At 43.6% G+C, this 16,126-nt stretch overlaps 1 protein-coding gene across 2 annotated transcripts in view; it reads right to left on the reverse strand.

Moving 5' to 3' along the window:
* camk1da (calcium/calmodulin-dependent protein kinase 1Da) overlaps nt 1-16,126 on the reverse strand; it is an 81,154-nt gene that overhangs the window by 4,756 nt on the left and 60,272 nt on the right. For both annotated transcript variants that reach the window (XR_014600237.1, XM_084050082.1), the window contains exons 4-10: nt 13,851-13,989; nt 12,619-12,745; nt 9,272-9,347; nt 4,689-4,801; nt 3,484-3,562; nt 1,846-1,933; nt 154-433 (exon numbers count right to left, since the gene is read on the reverse strand). Coding sequence is in view for 1 of the 2 variants with exons in the window: in XM_084050082.1 (XP_083906208.1) it covers nt 154-433; nt 1,846-1,933; nt 3,484-3,562; nt 4,689-4,801; nt 9,272-9,347; nt 12,619-12,745; nt 13,851-13,989 (902 nt within the window). In the remaining variant the exon portion in view is untranslated. The remainder of the gene's footprint in view (nt 1-153; nt 434-1,845; nt 1,934-3,483; nt 3,563-4,688; nt 4,802-9,271; nt 9,348-12,618; nt 12,746-13,850; nt 13,990-16,126) is intronic.

Here is a 16,126-nt window from a genome sequence, read left to right on the forward strand (position 1 = left end):
CTAATAAACTATGCATGGAAATGTAAGTGTGCATGCTATATGCATGCTTATTTGTGTACAATAGTGTACATATTGGAGGGTGAGAAAGTTGTGTGTGGTAGCATGAAATTGCAGCAGCGTTTCCTGTTTCAAGCAAATGGCAGCAGTACTCACGGGGGGCTGTACTGGAGGTATCTATGGAAGAGGTCTTGGTTGGGGGGGCACTGCTGGTGCTCTGGCTGGGGATTTGGCTCTGGCTCGGCAGGCTGGCCTGGCCCTGGCCCTGGCCCTGGCCCTGGCCCTGGCCCACTTGGTTCTGGTTGGAGGACTGGGCCTGTGTCTGAGCTGCAGGCTTCTGGTTCTGGCTTCTGTCTGTCTGTCTGTTTGAGTCCATGCTGCTGCCCAGCTGCAGCCTCCTCATGTGTCTGACCACTGCTGTGGCATTGAACGCTTGCTGGAGAGAGAGGTGGATGGAGGGAGAAAGACACTTTCACTTTATATGGTATTTAATGAAACATCTCACAGTTATGGTGCAGAAAAACTTAACTAAAAAGATGCCAGACCCCACTCAGTACAGTGCATACATCCTGCCAATGCTATGTAACTGTTAAGATATGTCATTTCCAAATAATGGATAGTTCAGCACTATACAGTATTTAGAATATATTGTAGCTCTCCCACAACCCATTGTATTTCATTCAGCCAATAATGTTACTGCAACAGAATACTTTTTTGGGTAACGGAGTAACCTAGTGCGTTAGTTTTGCAATAAGATCAATTACTTAGTTACCTTTTCCAAAATAATGGTGTAACTTTGTTACATTCAACCCGGAAAACCCCCCTACGTGCGGTGCCAGTGCTGCTTTCGGTTCGGCTACAATGGGAAACATGGCCACAGGCTGACTAAATAAGCGATCTAAGCGGGTAGTTTCGTCCCCGACCTAAAATATTTAGTGCCCAACCAAACCTTAAATATCTGTACGCTTTGGAATCTACCATTAGTTTTTGGATACGATGTGGCGAAAAGGGTAAACAGCGGACCCTTTGCGGCCGTTCAACCGATCTGGGAGACCTCGGCATAGGATCTCATCTCGGAGCTGTATAGCGGAGTGAGAGGTTCTTAATGGGGCTACGGTGTGATTTGCTTCAAGCGGCACTGGTGAGAAGCCTATTGAAATGAATGGAGAGGGATTTAACATTGTCCTTTTAGTTCAGATATAGCTCAAATGCACTGCTTACTTCACACTGGGTGTGGTTTTCTGGCTCAAACTGATCGCAGTCCTATGTTTTTGTTTTGAACTACCTATAGAAGATTTGATCCAGATTAAAGCTTGGATTTGATTTCCTGATTTGATCGGATATCAAAGTGATCCCAATCCTGTTGTTTGGCTTTGAACTGCCCAAAATCCAAATCTGATCCACTCAGATAGGGACTAAAAGTTCTGAACTCTTGGGCCCTGGAGATATCCTGCTCAAAGATAAACAGACAGACAGAATAGGACAAAAACATTAAGCCCGGTCCAATGCTGTTGGCGGAGGTATAAGTCCTGCAGAAGATTTAACCAACTCATAATCCTTCACACACACTGTACAACACACGCCCTGGCCCATAAGCCAAGAAAACCAAACACAGGAGCAATAATAATGAAAGTCAAAGACAGAAAACAAATACCATGGAAAAGAGACAAGGAGAGGAAAGCAGAGGAATGAAAGGAAGTGAAGATGAGAAAGATGTAAATGAAAGCGAGTGTTTAAACCATCTGTCAGCGCGACAGTCCATTACAGTTACAACTTACAATACAAATTTACCAAACTATATAAACAGAACACAAATCCACAGAGAACATAACAGATACACAAACCCACCCTCCATTTGCTCTTGGCAAAGTTCTTCTTGATCTGTCGGCTGACAGACTCATGGATATTCTTACAGAGCGCCGTATCTCCGGAGATCCTGAGATCACACACACACACACACACACACACACACACACACACACACACACACACACACACACACACACACACACACACACACACACACACACACACACACACACACACACACAAACACTTTCTGTGATAAACAATATGAGTAATAAATATCTTATTTCTATGATAAATATTTATGTGTATGAAAATGTGTGTGCGTGACTGCGTGTACCACGTTTTACTATCCTTGTGGGGATCAGAACTCCCCACGAGCATAGTAAAATCAGAACAAATCGACCATGTTCATAACAGTTAGGGTTACAATGATGAAAAATAGTTGGGGTTAGGGTAATGATTAGGCATTTAGGCCTTAGGTTTAAGGGTAGGGGGGTTGAAGCAGCACCATAGTTTGGGGTATCAGTGGCCACGTTGGACACAAATAACATGGCAGCCTACGTCTTTAACTTCATTACCCAAGAGTCTCTGCAAGCATGTCCGACGAGGACGCGCTGTGATTGGCCAGTCTTCGCTTTGACTGGCAGTTGTGCCTTGGCAAATGCCAGGATGAAACTCATTGTCTCCCTTATACATAGTAATACAGTCAAGCCTCTAGCAGGGACCCCCCTGAGTCTATAAATGCATGGAAGGATGATTGTTATTACTTAAACAAGTAACTTTATAATTTTGTGGGACATAATATGCTATATAGTTTTAAAAAGTTACATAGTGGTGCTTTAAGGTTAGTGTTAGCTTTATGCTAAGGCATATGGTTAGGGGATTAGAGGTAGGATGGGATAATGTTAATGGTTACTATTAAATTAGTTCAGGGTAAGGCAAGTATCTTTGTTTCTTGTATTTGGTGTTGCATATGGTGCTGCTGATGTAAGACATATTTGGGACGTCCAACAAGTATCATCAATCAACCAATCATTGCCTTATTTATACTTGGTTGCGTACCGTGTAAATAGCCAATCTAGAAGCTCACCTAGAGTTGCGATACCTTGTGAGCTCGTAGATCTGCTATTTTTGTATTAAAATAGTCCCCACGAAGACAGCAAGACAAATTGTGCGCATGTGTGCGTGTGTGTGCATGAGTGCGGATGTGTTCGGATGTGTGCATCTGTGTGTGTGTGTGTGTGTGTGTGTGTGTGTGTGTGTGGGTGTGGGTGTGGGTGTGTGTGTGTGTGTGTGTGTGTGTGTGTGTGTGTGTGTGTGTGTGTGTGTGTGTGTGTGTAGGCCATTAACAGAATAATCAAATATTCAACTATCTAACCACTATTCGACCACTGTACATGAAAGTCGATTATTTGAAGAAGAAAAAAAGACACGCAGCTGTGAGCTCTGGTGTTGGTAGTTTTCCTAATCCATTCATGGTTGATTGTTGTCAAATAATTTCATACTGTATGTGAGGTTGTGCCTAGAGCTGTCCCCTAAAAGCCGACGCGTTTTTTTAAATTTTGATAATCAAATCGATTAATCAAATATTCGAATACTTACAGGTCGAATAAGTCGAATGCTAAAAATCACTATTTATGAATGCCCTAGTGTGTGTGTGTGTGTGTGTGTGCTCACCATGGGTGTCTGAGGGCCTGTTCACAGGTGTAACGCTTTGGCGGATCTTTCTCCATTAGACTGCTGATAAAATCCTTGGCTGGAAAAAGAACCAAAGGGTCAACAGTAATTATGCGCACGTGCACGCAAACGCTCACACACAGACACACAGACACACAGACAACCACACACACACACACACACACACACACACACACACACACACACACACACACACAAGATACCTGAGTGGTGTCTCAGGCTTGTTTCCAGTAAACACAACGACTGCTTTACTGCCAGTCAGGGAGAACGGTTCGCCTGGCAGATTGGAAACAAACGTGTGCAGTGCATCGTTTGCGGCTAAAGAGTAGTGACCCCCAAATTCTTACACTACCACTCACACACCAGCGCAGCGCGCCCCCGCAAACACACATTCCCAGCAGATGGCGTCAGGGGCAGTGTGGTTAACCGGGTGGTGTGTGTGGTCCATGTGTGTGAGGAAGAGGATGAGGAGGACGGAATGGTGCTGCTGTCCCGAAGGAAGCTTCATCACTGGACCACATACACACAGTAAAACACAGTGTTCATTTATCCATTTTGAACTCGGAGAGTGTTGGTTACATTTGTACACTCTCTGAGTTAAAAGTGGTTTAAGTGATACAAAAAGAAAAAAAAATAGTTAAATAAATAAATGTAAACAGTTTATTTTTTAATGTTTTTATATATTGCTATAGAGTGTTTGTTTAGTAACAAGGGTCTCCCAGTCTCTCCCGGGGGACTGGGGGATCCCGAGGCCTTCCAAGGCCAGTGTGGAGAGTATAATCCACCCATCTGGTCCTTGGTCTGCCACAGAGGATCTCCCTAGGGAGACGCTCAAGAGGCATCCGTACTAGATGCCCCGTATCACCTAAGTTGGCTCCTTTCCAAGTCAAGGAGCAGCGGTTCTACTAAGAATCTCTCACGGATGAGTGAACTTCTCACCCTATCTCTAAGGGAGAGGCCGGCCACCCGTCCGTCCGTCCATCTTATTCTTTCGGTAATGACCCACACAGTTCATGACCATAGGTGAGAACGAAGGTTGCTCGGAATATCGAGGGCCCACAAAGATATGTGTTCCAGTTCCAATTTTGGCAGCACATGTTTTGTTTAGTTTTTTCTTTAGTATATACTCTGTTTACTATAGCAACACTATATATAGCAATGATTGTTATGGGAATATAAAGCACCTGAATCTGATATGTCGTCCCAGTACGGTGCATCGAACTCATAGTCAGCTTTCAGGATCTGTTCGAAGAGCTTGGAGTCGTTTTCGTCGTAGAATGGCGGGTATCCACACAAGCTGCAGATAAAACACAATAAAGATGGGTTACAGCTGGGTTGAGCTCCAACACTGGCAAAATCCTGAGCTAAACTTAAACCCATTAAGACCTGGAACGCATCTGTGTCACTTTAGATTTCTTTGGCTATTCAAAAATAGCAGATATACAAGCACTGAGTGCAGCGCTATGAGCTTGTAGATCTGCTATTTTTGAAAAATCTTGAAATTTTTTTTTTTAGATTTCTTTCAAAAAACTGTTAGGATTTAAGAATCGCCTCAGGTTTTAATGGGTTAAACCCATTAAAACCTGGAACGCATCTGTGTCATTTTTAGATTTGAGCTAAAAAGCTCAAATCTAAACACTTTGGCTATTCAAAAATAGCAGATCTACAAGCTCATAGAGCTTATAGATCTGCTATTTTTGAAAAATCTAGAAGATTTGTGCAAATCTTTGAATACATAAGTATCTTTTAAAGCGAACATTTGTAACTCAATTTTTTGCTTCTGGGGGTCCCTGGAACAAAACATTTTGAGATGGGGGTCCGCGGCCAAATACATGTACATTTTGGGGTCCTTGACATGAAAAAGTTTGAGAACCGTGTTGTTATTGACATAGCAACATACGTTTTTGTTTTTTTCAAAAAACAGTCACGATTTAGAAGGCATTTTGTAGAATCAGAACCTCAGGCCTTAATGGGTTAACTCTGAACGTTAAATTTACATTCAGGATTTTTACTGTGCACTAAATTGTATATAAGCCACAATTACACATAGCACACGAGGGGGGGGAAAATGCTACCGAGTTGAATAGTATGATAATGGGATAAATGAAGTAAATTGCTACCTGAATAAGCTCGACAACACTGTGTTAAATTAACCACATGTCCCTTCTCGCCAAACCTGAATATTTGTACCGCTACCTAATTGAACTTTTGGCAGGGTGGAACTGTAATCCCAATCCCCCCCCCCCCCCCCCCCCACCCCCATCCCCGACACCCGACCCGCGAGAGCATTAGCAACCATTACCATAAATAGCCATTAAAATGCCTTTCTCAATCCATACACACGCCAAACACACAAAGACGCTCCGATGGAGCTGGGCCGTTCTGCCCGGCGTGGTGAGAGGCACCCTTTGGTTTTTTCGTGCCTTTCACATTTGGTTAAAGACTCGCACGTCTTGTCCCTCCATGGGAGCCCGGGGGCGATTATCTCGCCCGATTACATGATGCGATCTTCACACCTGAAGGGAGACCAACGAGGCGTAACCGAGCCGACCCCGTCAAGAGGTGGAGAAGCGCGTGGATTGGCTAATGAGGCCTGGCACTAATTGTGCTAATTGCTAGCAGGAAGCAGCTCCCCCGGTCAATACCTGCTGACTGGACCAGAGCTGAACAACCCTCGCCCGACTCTGATGATGGATAATGTTTGTACCAAAATCCACCTTAAAGGGGGTGTAAGTGATATTTATTAATAACAATAATAATAATTTAAGAATAATTCCTATAGCAATCATTGCTTGAGTGTTTGTTCAATAACAGGGGTCTCTTTGTCTCTCCAGCGCTCTAGTAAACATAAAATACATTTCCAGGTCAGGATATATATGTACATTTTAACAAATCAGGAGAGAGAACATGCACACAGAGAACATGCACACACACACAACTAGTTCAATCCACCACCGGCCCTCTTTTGTCTGCACGAGTGCATGAATGCGCGCACACGCACACACACACACACACACACACACACACACACACACACACACACACACACACACGCAAATTATGCCAAGCATACAAGCAGTTGACACACAAGGGTCTCCACATCAAAAGCTGTGTAAGCATTAGGCTGTTACATAAGAAACAGGATAAGAAGATAACAAACGACGAGTGTATAAACAGGTGAAAATGAAGAACAGCGGGTCTGTTCGGACATCGGTGGATGGGAGAATGAACACGGGGGTTGGGAGGCTGGGAGGCAGGGAGGAAGGGCCAAACTCAGCGCCAGGGGCCAGACCCTGCTTTACACATCACAGAGTCCACCTCACAACAAAGGACTGCCAACAACAATACAGAGTACAGAGAGAGGGAGAGACAGTGTTGCCAGATTCTGTGAGAGAAACAAGCAACCAAGTCTAGGAAAACCAGCCCAAAAGAAGCGACTATGAGCCACATGAGCACTTTAACATATACATCAGCTATTTGAAAATAGCAGATCTACAAGCTCACAATGTGCTGCGATGCGACACGTTGTGAGCTTGTAGATCGCTTATTTTCAAATAAAATCTTGCGGGGAAATTATAATAAGCAGATCTGGCAACCCTGGGGATAGACAGAGAAAGAGAGAGAGAGGGAGGGAGGGAGAGAGAAGGGCAGACAGAAGAAATACACAAACAAGAGAGAGAGAGAGAGACAATATTTTGGAGAAAGAAAGGACACGGGAGAGTTCTGAGAGCAGGGTTTTGTTCTGACTATCGTACATCATCACCCACGTGTTTCTCATCCCAGTCTCTGCAGCGCTCTGCATCCTATTACCCCCTGGATGACCCCACAGCCCGAGACCCTCAGCCGTGACCCCAATCCATACTCACACCCTCCGACCCAACAACTCCTGGCTAATAATGTCTGGTGGCTCCACGCACGCACGCACGCACGCACGCACGCACGCACGCACGCACGCACGCGCGCACGCACGCACGCACGCACACACACACACACACACACACACACACACACACACACACACACACACACACACACACACACACACACACACACACACACACACACACACACGGGCTTTCACCAACTAGTCGAATAGTCGACTAGTATAACCACTAGTCGACCTTGTTGTTTTTTTGCATTGTTTTAATGCCATTACTATTATTATTATCCTCCTGCCTTTATTTTTATCAAAAGGGGGTCAAAAACACTGCTGTGCCAGAAGCGCTTCCCTTAAACGGCATAAAAATACAGGCAGGAGGATAATAATAATAGTAATGGTATTAAAACAATGGCCACATTTTTTTTTTCTAGTCGACTACCACTGGGTCAAATTAGTCGACCAGTAAAAATCTCTAGTCGTGAAAGCCCTAACACACGCGCACGCACGCACGCACGCACGCACGCACGCACGCACGCACGCACGCACGCACGCACGCACGCACGCACGCACGCACGCACGCACGCACGCACACACACACACACACACACACACACACACACACACACACACACACACACACACACACACACACACACACACACACACACACACACACACTATTTTTGGTAGGTCATTATATCATACAGTATTATATATTATATCTATTATATAGGAAAATATTAATTTATATTTATTCAAAAATGTACAAGCTCACAATGTGTCACGATGCGATGTGTTTTTGCTATTCTTAAAATAGAGCAGAAGTGGTTATATCCCCTTACCTACTGTAACCTTAATCCACCTAACCAAAAGTAACAGATCCATGCCTGACCGTAACCTTGTGAAACCGCTGTGAAATCTAAATCGGGACACCAATTTTGCCCCCCCAATCAACTGTTTCGATGTCCAAAACGAGGCCCTAAATGTGGCCGTATTTGCATCGAGACAGACAGATGTAGACACACATAACCTCAAGTCTCTCCTACAGTTCCATATTCCGTCAGACAGTGGGGAAAACAACAGAGGGAAAACAAGAGGAGAAGAATGCGTCTAAAGTTTTTGGCCTCAGAGGCTCCATGTCCTTACATGGAGATCGAGCACAGCGTTAACACAGCAACACATCTGGCTCTGATGACGAGGGTACGAGGACGAGAGAAGGATGACGTTTTGTCATTCCCCATTAACCCGTTAAGACTGGGAACACATCTGAATGTCATTTTTTGATTTCTTTGGGCTATTGAAAAATAGCAGATCTACAAGCTCGTAGTGCGGCTACGAGCTTATAGATCTGCACATTTTTTGAAACATCGTGAAAATGTGTTTCTTTGAATCTTTCAATATATATCTATCTATTTTTTAATATGCAAACATTTTTAACTCAAATCTTTGTTTCTGGGGGTTCCCTCGAACAACATATTTTGAGATGGGGGTCCGCGGCCAAATACGTATCATTTTGAGGGGTCCTTGACATGAAAAAAGTTTGAGAACCACTGATATCATAACAACATAAGTCTTTTAAAAAGAACAGTTAGGATTTAGAAGACATTTATAGAATCCCCCAGAAGCAAAGATTTGAGTTTAAAAAAATCGGTTTAAAAAACATATTATGTTCAAAGATTTGCACACATTTTCCACGATTTAAAAAAAAATAGCCCAAAGAAATCTAAAAAATGCGTTCCCGGTCTTAAAGGGTTAACGACCATCGCAGCTTACACACAGACAGGTTAGAATCAACAAACACACAGCCTTCACCGCTGTACTACACAGCCTATACAGCTGTACAACAGAATGTATAGTGTCACACGGAGCAGACAAGTAGACACTTACAGGATGTAAGCAATAACTCCGATGGACCAGCAGTCCACTGCCTTACTGTAGGGCTTCTGGGCCAGAACCTCTGGGGCTGAGGGAGAGAAAGAGAAGAGAAAGAGAGGCATAGTGAGTGAGAGACAGAGAGAAGGGGGTCAACCACTAAACAGTTAAAAAAGACAATAATTATAATTTATTTATATCATGGCCACAGAGAACACTCGATTCAAATTAGCTGGCCGGTGGGCATTATATGTGCACATAACACACAGATTAATAAGCATAATATAAACATTATAATGATTGTAATTTAAGCCAACGGCTACAAACAAAACATAGAATATGATGTGTTGATGTTATGGTAGACTGACTCCGCTAGTAATTCCGCTAGTAGTCAGGAAGTGTTGATTTTGACGACACATTTTTATTTAGTTTTAGTCATAGTCTTTTGAATAAAATTCCATTTAGTTTTAGTCATATTTTAGTCATCTGAAATGTTTTAGTTTTTGTCTAGTTTTAGTCAACTAAATATCATAAGATTAAAGTCGACTAAATCTACAGTTGATTTAGTCGACTAAAATGCCTTGATGGCGTCGTAGTGGCTGATTTTACACTTGGTTGCATGCTGAAAATAGCCGATCTACAAAGCTCACAATGCGTCGCAGCGCGACGCGTTGTGATCTGCTATTTTCAGAGCACAACACCCGAGTGCAACCAAACATAAAATTACTTTTAGTTCTACTGGATCTCTTCTCCACTCGTCCCTCCCTAACATTTTTGTCTAGTTTTTATTTGTTGACAAAATGTTCAATATATTTAGTCTTAGTTTTAGTCATCATAGCTTCGTTTTTATTTAGTTTTTACTTACAGTAGTTTTCTTCAGTGAAAAAAGGTAGTCGACTAACATTTTTCGTCATAGTTTTAGTCAACGAAATCAACACTGTAGTCAGGTAGCATTTATTTCAAGGTTGATAAGGACAGTGCACACACAAAACACAAAGCTTCCATCAAAAGACCCCTAAAATATGAATAAACACTTATAATTTAATCAGTAAGAGGCCATTGTATAAGCAGGATAATCCACTCTAATTAAGCCATGTGGTTACGGAACAAATAATGCACTTCATGGAGGTAATTAGCCGAGTCGGGCATCATTTTTTTGATAACCACACTGCAGATCCCTTAGATAACAGAACACGGACCCATTTTCTCTCATGGACCACTTTGTAATGGAGCCCAAAAAGACGGGGCCAGCTGGGCCACACGGTGGGCGAGTAGCTGAACTGAGGCAGTCCTCTCTGCAGGCAATTATTGAGCATGGCCCTTTTCCATGGCTGGTCTGGGCCAATTAATGACAACAAGGGGAAGAAATCCAAATGAGCTCACCCAAACAACCCATAGACACAACAGTGTCCAGATATGACGGAAACAATGCATAACAAGGATTAACTACAAACTATGACTTGGCACGTACTGTACGTACAATCAATTTCCGAACATCAACAGAGCAGAATAGATGCTTGTACACACATCCAGAGCAAAACACACTGTCAACTTCAGACACGCCACACATGTGCTGAATCAAAGAGCTCTTTGATTCGGAGTTTGTTTATATCGTGTGTCATCTGCAAGGTGTGTTGTTTGTAATGTGTGCAAGTGCTAATGGCCACTCGTACATATTTGTGTGTGAGTGTGTGAGTTTGTGTACTGTGTGCCAAATGCAGTGTGTGTGTGTGTGTGTGTATGTGTGTGCGTGCGTGTGTGTGTGTGTGCGTGCGTGCGTGCGTGCGTGCGTGCGTGCGTGCGTGCGTGTTCTGCTTTCTCTGGTCCCAAATCCTGACAATCTGGTTTCAATTGAGTCAATTCCGATTGCTAACGTAACCTGGGCTATTTTTATACCCAAGGAATGCTCCCTTCTCCCAGCTAACGCCATCGTACTCATCAGGAAACACTATATTTAGCTGGATCTCCGCTACACGGCACTGTGTTTTTAGAGTGAAATGCCCTCCGGTCAATCCTCAGCAGAGGAGGATGGAAGTGTCAGGGGAGCGGGGGTGACAAGGTGAAGGATGGAGCTGCTAAAAGGTAGAATGGGGGGTCATCCAGTGCATTGGGGATAGAGGGGGGAGAGAGCATGGATGGGGGGGGGTCACTAGTTTGAAGATCAGACCATTTAAAGTAAAAAATGACTGCAGGGACTGAGTGTGTGAATGTGTGTGTTAATTAACCCTGACATGAGGGTTGTGGGATGGGAATGTCTGCGTGTTTTGTTTGTTTTGTTTGAGCCGTTCTGTGTTTTTCTGTAAGAAAAAAAAGAAAGAAAAACACAGTGGTGACTATATTCTGTTAATTGTTCCGGGATACTCATTATATGTGTATTTGGTAGCCTTGAACTTGAGGGGAAAAAAAAGGTTACAGACCCATTTTTCTGAAAAGTGTGCCCTGGTCTAAATAGTAACTCCCACTGTGGAGGTCGGAGCATGCTATATCCTAATAAACAATAGACAGTCCCGGGCATGCGCGACGGTCGGTCGTGTACAGTCGGTTTTCAACCCCAAAACAAGCCCCAAAAAGAGGCGCAGGTCAGCAGGTCAAGTGCTTACAATAAGCGGACATGGCAACACGGACTGTCTGGCCGTTGGCCAATCACGGAGCCGTTGTCATTTTCATATAGTTGCCAGGTTTAGCGAGAGAAACAACCAACCAGGTTAATGAAAACAACCCCAAAATAAGCGAGCCCTTCAACCCGCGCCGTCGAACTGTAGAGGTTTGGCCTGAAATTCTAGTGGCTATACAATAAATTGATGTGGATAAGACCTCAACAGCAGGAGATACATCAGTCATGTAACCAATATAGAACATCTATCTGTCATACAACACATTGCTAGCTGTCCTCAGTCCCTCCTACTCGGTGACAGGGGAAAGGACTGTAAGCACTTGATAAGGAGCACTCACTACAGAGGCAAGACGAGTGAATATCTGTGTATACTCACTGACTTGACTACACACACACACACACACACACACACACACACACACACACACACACACACACACACACACACACACACACACACACACACACACACACACACACACACACACACACACACACACACACACACACACACAGAGAGCAATTCCATTAAACATTTTATAGCACTGTGTAATTCATGTCATCTAATTTAAGACATGTCACCAAGATGACAGTCATCAATTGCCAAAAGCACACAGACTCTTGGAAATAAGGGGGATTGCTTTTTTTAAAATTTAACTAGAAATGTTCATGCAGTGAATACTAATTCTGGGATCCTGCTGCCCTGATGAACGGCTATGATTTGGGGAGGGGGGCTCAGCTCCCTTACCCACGTATCCTGGGGTGCCACAGGCGGTCGACATGGGGTCACCACTGCCCTCCATCTTGGACAGGCCAAAGTCACTGATCATGATCTTGGACTCATCCTGGGGGTTGAAATACAGCAGGTTCTCTGGCTGGAGAAAGGGACACAAGGAATGAAAGAGAGTGAGAGAGTAAAATGTCAACAAACAAACCCAAAGCAGTTTCTCTTCACCTCCTGGTTTTGTCCCTGCACCAGTTTTTGAAAGTCACTCCGGTGATGTTGGTTCCATATATTAGTGCTGCCTGACTCTTTTATGAGCATACATGCCTGTACTCCTCTCCCTGGGGGACCTCTCTCCCTCCCTGGATCGTCCCAGAATCCCTGGCCTTGCGTGTGCTGACCTGCTGAGTGGCATAAATCTCTTCAGCGCGCGCTGCCCCTCATCACAGCCATGAATCAGTGTCAGGTTGTAAATCACAAATGCAATGATCCACACGTACTGGACTGGGGTGAAGGAAGGGATAGTGTATGTCTGTGTATAAGAGCCACAAACCCATGTACGGTATGGCTTTGGCCTATATATTAGTCATTATTTTACCTTTTTGACGACATCGATATCAGCAATTATGCAGCCAACGAGTCTCTGTTTTGTGCATGTCATTATACGTGAACACAATCCGTCACAATCCTTTGTGAGCTTGTAGATCTGCTATTTAAAAAAAATGTTTATTTAAAAGGTAGGGTAAGTGATGTTTTTTGGTTAAGACAAAAAAAAAAGGTTAAAAGGTTAAAGCTATATTCTGATAGTAATCATTGCTATTGAGTGTTTGTTCAGTAGCAGGGGTCTCTGCGTAAACAGAAAATAGGCCTGGACCACAGCAGCTTAAATATTATAGTGTTTCAGTAAAAAAATGTGTCTGCTCATTTCTCTGTGTCATCCCTTCCAATTGCACTTCTTTATCTTGTGCCCTGTGTGAGTTCTCTCTCATGATTGGATAAAATTAGTATCCCGACCTGAACCAGGGACCACTGTTACTGAACAAAACACTCTATATACCAATGAGTACTATCGGAATATAAAGCAATTTAACACTTATTTTACTTCACTTCCTTTACAAAATATCAGTCATAACATCAGTAAACGGTGGGGCTAAGACTGTCCAACATTGGGGATCGGGGCCAAAACCTGGCATCTGTGGTGTTCTACTGTTGGTGTGTGTTATGTGTTCTCTCTGTGTGGACATAGTATGTTTCACCTTCAGGTCTCTGTGCACGATGCCCATCTTGTGCAGGTAGTGGACCGCGTCCAGGACTTGTCTGATGAGCGTGCTGGCGTCCTTCTCAGTGTAGAAACCTTTCTCCACGATACGATCAAAGAGCTCCCCCCCAGACACCCTGAGGAGAGAGCAGAGGGACAGTCAAAACCGTGTTAACACATTAAAACGCACGTCCGCGTGGGTGACTGGGTGTGCACACACACACACACACACACACACACACACACACACACACACACACACACACACACACACACACACACACACACACACACACACACACACACACACACACACACACACACACACACACACACACACACACACACACACACAATACAGTGGTGGAAAAAGTACTCAAATTCTTTACTAAAGTAAAAGTACCAATACTGCAATATAGAAATACTCGGTTACAAGTAAGTCCAGAATTCAAAATGTACTTGAGTAAAAGTACAAAAGTGTTGGCATCAAAATGTACTTAAAGTACCAAAAGTAAAAGTACTAAAATGTTTGAAAATAGCAGATCTACAAGCTCACAACGCGTCGCGAGCTTGTAGATCGGATATTTTCAAATAGCCTATGTATAAAACAGGGCTAAAGTCGTTAATGTATGTTTTATAATACAATCATTTATATCTGCAAAGTACTGTAACTAGTAACTAAAGTTTTCAAATAATTGTAGCGGAGTAAAAGTACAATATTTGCCTCTGAGATGTAGTGGAGTAGAAGTAAAAGTATTGGAAATTGTAAATACTCCAGTAAAGTACAGATACCTCTAAATTGTACTTAAGTACAGTACTTGAGTAAATGTACTTAGTTACTTTCCACCACTGGACATAAACACGCTGAAATATACAGACTACAAACACACACCCATTCGAACACTTTGGCACTCAGACACACACACACACACACACACACACACACACACACACACACACACACACACACACACACACACACACACACACACACACACACACACACACACACACACACACACACACACACACACACACACACACACACACACACACACAAATACATATATATATACAGCCAGGGACGTGCGCACAGCACACACCCCTGTCAAGGTTCATGCATCTGGCAGTAACCACTACCAGACAGAGCCGTTCCACTGAGATGTAATTTATGAGCTAAAAAACACAGTCTTCAGCCAGCAGTGATAGTATGGAGGCTGTGACCCATGTGTTGCCAGACAAACACGTGTTCCTGACCCACCGCCGGACCTCATCATCATCATCACGCCTCATTATATGACTGACTGCTAGGACCACTAACTAGATGCTCTAAACTGAGCTGTCAGTCAAGACTGAGCCCTACAGGAGAGAGAGGGGGGGGTGTTTGTGTGTGTCTGTGTGCGCGCGTGCATGTGCGTGTGTGTGTGCGCGTGTGCGCACACATCATTCGCGAGGCAGTTTGGACAGGTCTCCTTTAGGACTTTAAGCACCCCCAGATAACAGCCTCTCAACACATCTCTCAAAGGTCTCTCCGGAACAAGTACAACACATCTCTGTCAACTATCTTGGAAGTATCGCTCCAGCAGTCACAGCACTCTCTCTCCCTCTCTCTGTCTCTCTCTCTCCATCATAGAAGTCTCAAGGGAGTTCACTCACTGCCTGGAAGATGTGAGCGTCGGACAGTCTTTATGTTTGTCACAGGGTTGGGAAGTATATACATTTTTTAGAACTTTCAGACATTTCACCAGGGGTGTAAAAGCTGAGATGCTTGTGAAGTTATCATAGCATGTATGGCATTGTCTCTAGGTCATGTGTCTAATATGCAGTTAAAGCATGAACATTTTGGACCATACACTATCAAGTTCCCAGAATATATCTCTTTATAAGAGACCACCACAGTGACGTTTTGAGTGTGCCACGCTCTTGCACGCTCAAAGCGTCTGAGAGCTTGATTGAGTGTGCGTAACATTTTTTAATGCTTGGACATGTTCTTCTGGCTAGCACCTTCGGTTAAAATGTTTTGGATGTGCGTGTTTCTGAACTTTCTTCTCTAACATGCAGTTAGCCTACTTAGCCTTGCTGTGTTTGAATACTTATGGCCGACAGAATAACGAATTGATAGGAAATATGCACCATTCTTCCATAGAATCAGCATATCTTGCTGGAGGAACCAGTGACCCTTGTTGCCGCGGCGGATACCGGCTGAACGGAGATTATGTGCGGTTGGTGGTGGAGACTGTCAATTAAATAAAATCTTGTTTTTTTTTGTAATTG

Source organism: Gymnoscopelus microlampas, assembly GCF_963454915.1.
Source record: "Gymnoscopelus microlampas genome assembly, chromosome: 23".
NCBI classification, from domain to species: domain Eukaryota; kingdom Metazoa; phylum Chordata; class Actinopteri; order Myctophiformes; family Myctophidae; genus Gymnoscopelus; species Gymnoscopelus microlampas.